Source organism: Taurulus bubalis (genome assembly GCF_910589615.1).
Source record: "Taurulus bubalis genome assembly, chromosome: 9".
In the NCBI taxonomy this organism is placed as follows: Eukaryota; Metazoa; Chordata; class Actinopteri; order Perciformes; family Cottidae; genus Taurulus; species Taurulus bubalis.
The window spans coordinates 28,284,146-28,286,645 of NC_136597.1; the positions used below are offsets into that span (position 1 = coordinate 28,284,146).

General features: G+C 46.1%; 1 protein-coding gene across 1 annotated transcript in view; it reads left to right on the forward strand.

Moving 5' to 3' along the window:
- The window catches only part of LOC306741585 (niq CART3-like), an 11,330-nt gene that overhangs the window by 5,461 nt on the left and 3,369 nt on the right, over positions 1-2,500 (forward strand). The window contains exon 2 of the mRNA XM_079223890.1: positions 2,044-2,343. Coding sequence (XP_079080016.1) covers positions 2,044-2,343 — 300 coding nt within the window. The remainder of the gene's footprint in view (positions 1-2,043; positions 2,344-2,500) is intronic.

Sequence of the window (2,500 nt, forward strand, 5' to 3'; positions counted from 1 at the left end):
CCTCCTCCTCCTCCGTCAGTGAGCCTTCATCCTCCTCCTCCTCCTTCAGTGAGCCTTCATCCTCCTCCTCCTCCGTCAGTGAGCCTTCATCCTCCTCCTCCTCCTCCAGTGAGCCTTCATCCTCCTCCTCCTCCTTCAGTGAGCCTTCATCCTCCTCCTCCTCCGTCAGTGAGCCTTCATCCTCCTCCTCCTCCTTCAGTGAGCCTTCATCCTCCTCCTCCGTCAGTGAGCCTTCATCATCCTCCTCCTCCGTCAGTGAGCCTTCCTCCTCCTCCTCCTCCTTTAGTGAGCCTTCATCCTCCTCCTCCTCCTTCTTCAGTGAGCCTTCATCCTCCTCCTCCTCCTTCAGTGAGCCTTCATCCTCCTCCTCCTCCTCCTCCTTCAGTGAGCCTTCATCCTCCTCCTCCTCCTCTTTTAGTGAGCCTTCATCCTCCTCCTCCTCCTTCTTCAGTGAGCCTTCATCCTCCTCCTCCTCCTTCAGTGAGCCTTCATCCTCCTCCTCCTCCTTCAGTGAGCCTTCCTCCTCCTCCTCCTCTTCCTCCTTCAGTGAGCCTTCATCCTCACAGTCAGCAGTCCTCCAGGCGCCGTGACGACGGGACATTGGCAGACAATGGCGGCGGCGTTAAGCTCCCTGCTGCTGCTGTCGGTTTATTTCTGGACGTCCTGCAGAATAACTGTCCTGTCTCCCGTCAGCTCCAAATCCTCTGACAACAGAGGACTTAGAGTCTGCAGCCGGATGTTTACCTCAACAATGCGGTCGTAAATAAAACGTCTGAGATCATCACAAAGTTTAAAAACATCTAAAAACATCACACATCAACAAAAGTAAATTATCTCCGAATCCTCCGCTTTTACTTTTTAGAGCCAAAGCAGACGGACGGTAACGTCGTCACATGAATACTCTGGAACCAGGAGCTGAGCTACATGCTAGCGTGCTAACGTGCTCAGAATATTACATGTCTTTAGTGGTGCAGTAGTTAAACCCTCGTGCTAATGTGCTAACGTGTTGTAGCGTGAACGGTGGTCTTGCCAGGGAAAGAGGAGGGTAGGGGGGAGAGTAGGAAAGGCAAGACCTCACCTAACTCGGTGGCACTCCGTCGGCTAATTATCCTAGTGATCCCGGAGGAAATGACAATCCTCATCCGATATTGGCATAACGCCTTCGGTCTTTTATCTCACCCCGTGCTAAATCGTTAGGTTTTTGTGTTATTTTCAAAATAAGTTATAGGTTTTGTCGAGGGTGTTTTACAGCTTGCGCTCTAGGTCCCCTGCGGTAGGCTGTAACTTCTCTCAACCCTCATCAAGTAGTACGTATATCGTCTGTACCTTCTCTCTACCTATTGACACCATCTCATCATTATGACAAACACTGCAAAAGTCTTCACCCAAATACACATGTCTCTCTAAATTAAAAAATTTTTTAAATTAAAGCTGCTCCTTGAATCGACTGGAAATCCTTGTATAACCTGTGAATTTGTGTAAATTGGTGTTTTCCCAGTAACTATATTCTAAATGAAATGTGGTGGACACGAGAGGACAGGCTTTAATAAACAGTTGGTTTTAACTCACTAGCATGCTGCTAACAGAAGGTAGATTTCTAAAGGGTCTGCACACATGTTCTTTTGGGTGCTCATTCAAGTCATCCAAGAAAATGATTATACGGTTATAATAGTTAGACCTTTTTACTTTCATATTTTTCCTCGGACACTCAACAGTGCTCAGAATATTACATGTCTTTAGTGGTGCAGTAGTTAAACCCTCGTGCTAACGTGCTAACGTGCTCAGAATAGTACTAATACCTCGCTGTAAGATACTGTTGTAGTAAAGGTACTAATACTAGCCTAAAATAATAAATAAATAATTATAGATCTAATGTTGCATTTATTCTGAAGGTTTTGGATTTTGTTGCATTTATTCTGAAGGTTTTGGATTTAATTTACTATTTGTAACTTTGTTAATAATTATATTATGATAATTATTATAATTATTATAATGAAATCCTATGTTTTCTGGCATGAGTCATCCGGTCATCTGTGGTCATAGGAGCCGGGCTACGTCACACCTACGTCACACCTTGACGTCGTCCGGAGGCTGGAAGGGGGCGTGGCCGACCACACAAACATCCCGCGCGGCGCAGGGCGCGTGAGACTCGTGAACAGCTGGAGCGCGCGGACAGAACGCAGCTCGCGCAACTTTCTCTCCCGCGGTTCTTCTGGCAACATGTGGGCGCGAGCGCTGCTGTGCGCGGCGCTGCTGTGCGCGCAATGCCCGACGGGAAGTACGGAGGCCGAGAGGGACGAGCGGGACGTGCAGGACGGAGGCTACGCCAACTCCAACAGGCTGGTCAGCTCATACTTTATCTATTTGTTATATAGTATATTATATATTATATTTATATAAGTGTCTAGTAATAAATACATATATTATTCATTATTTATTCATATATTATTTGGGTATTTATTTATACAGAATATGTTATTTACATCCGTACTGTTTTCTA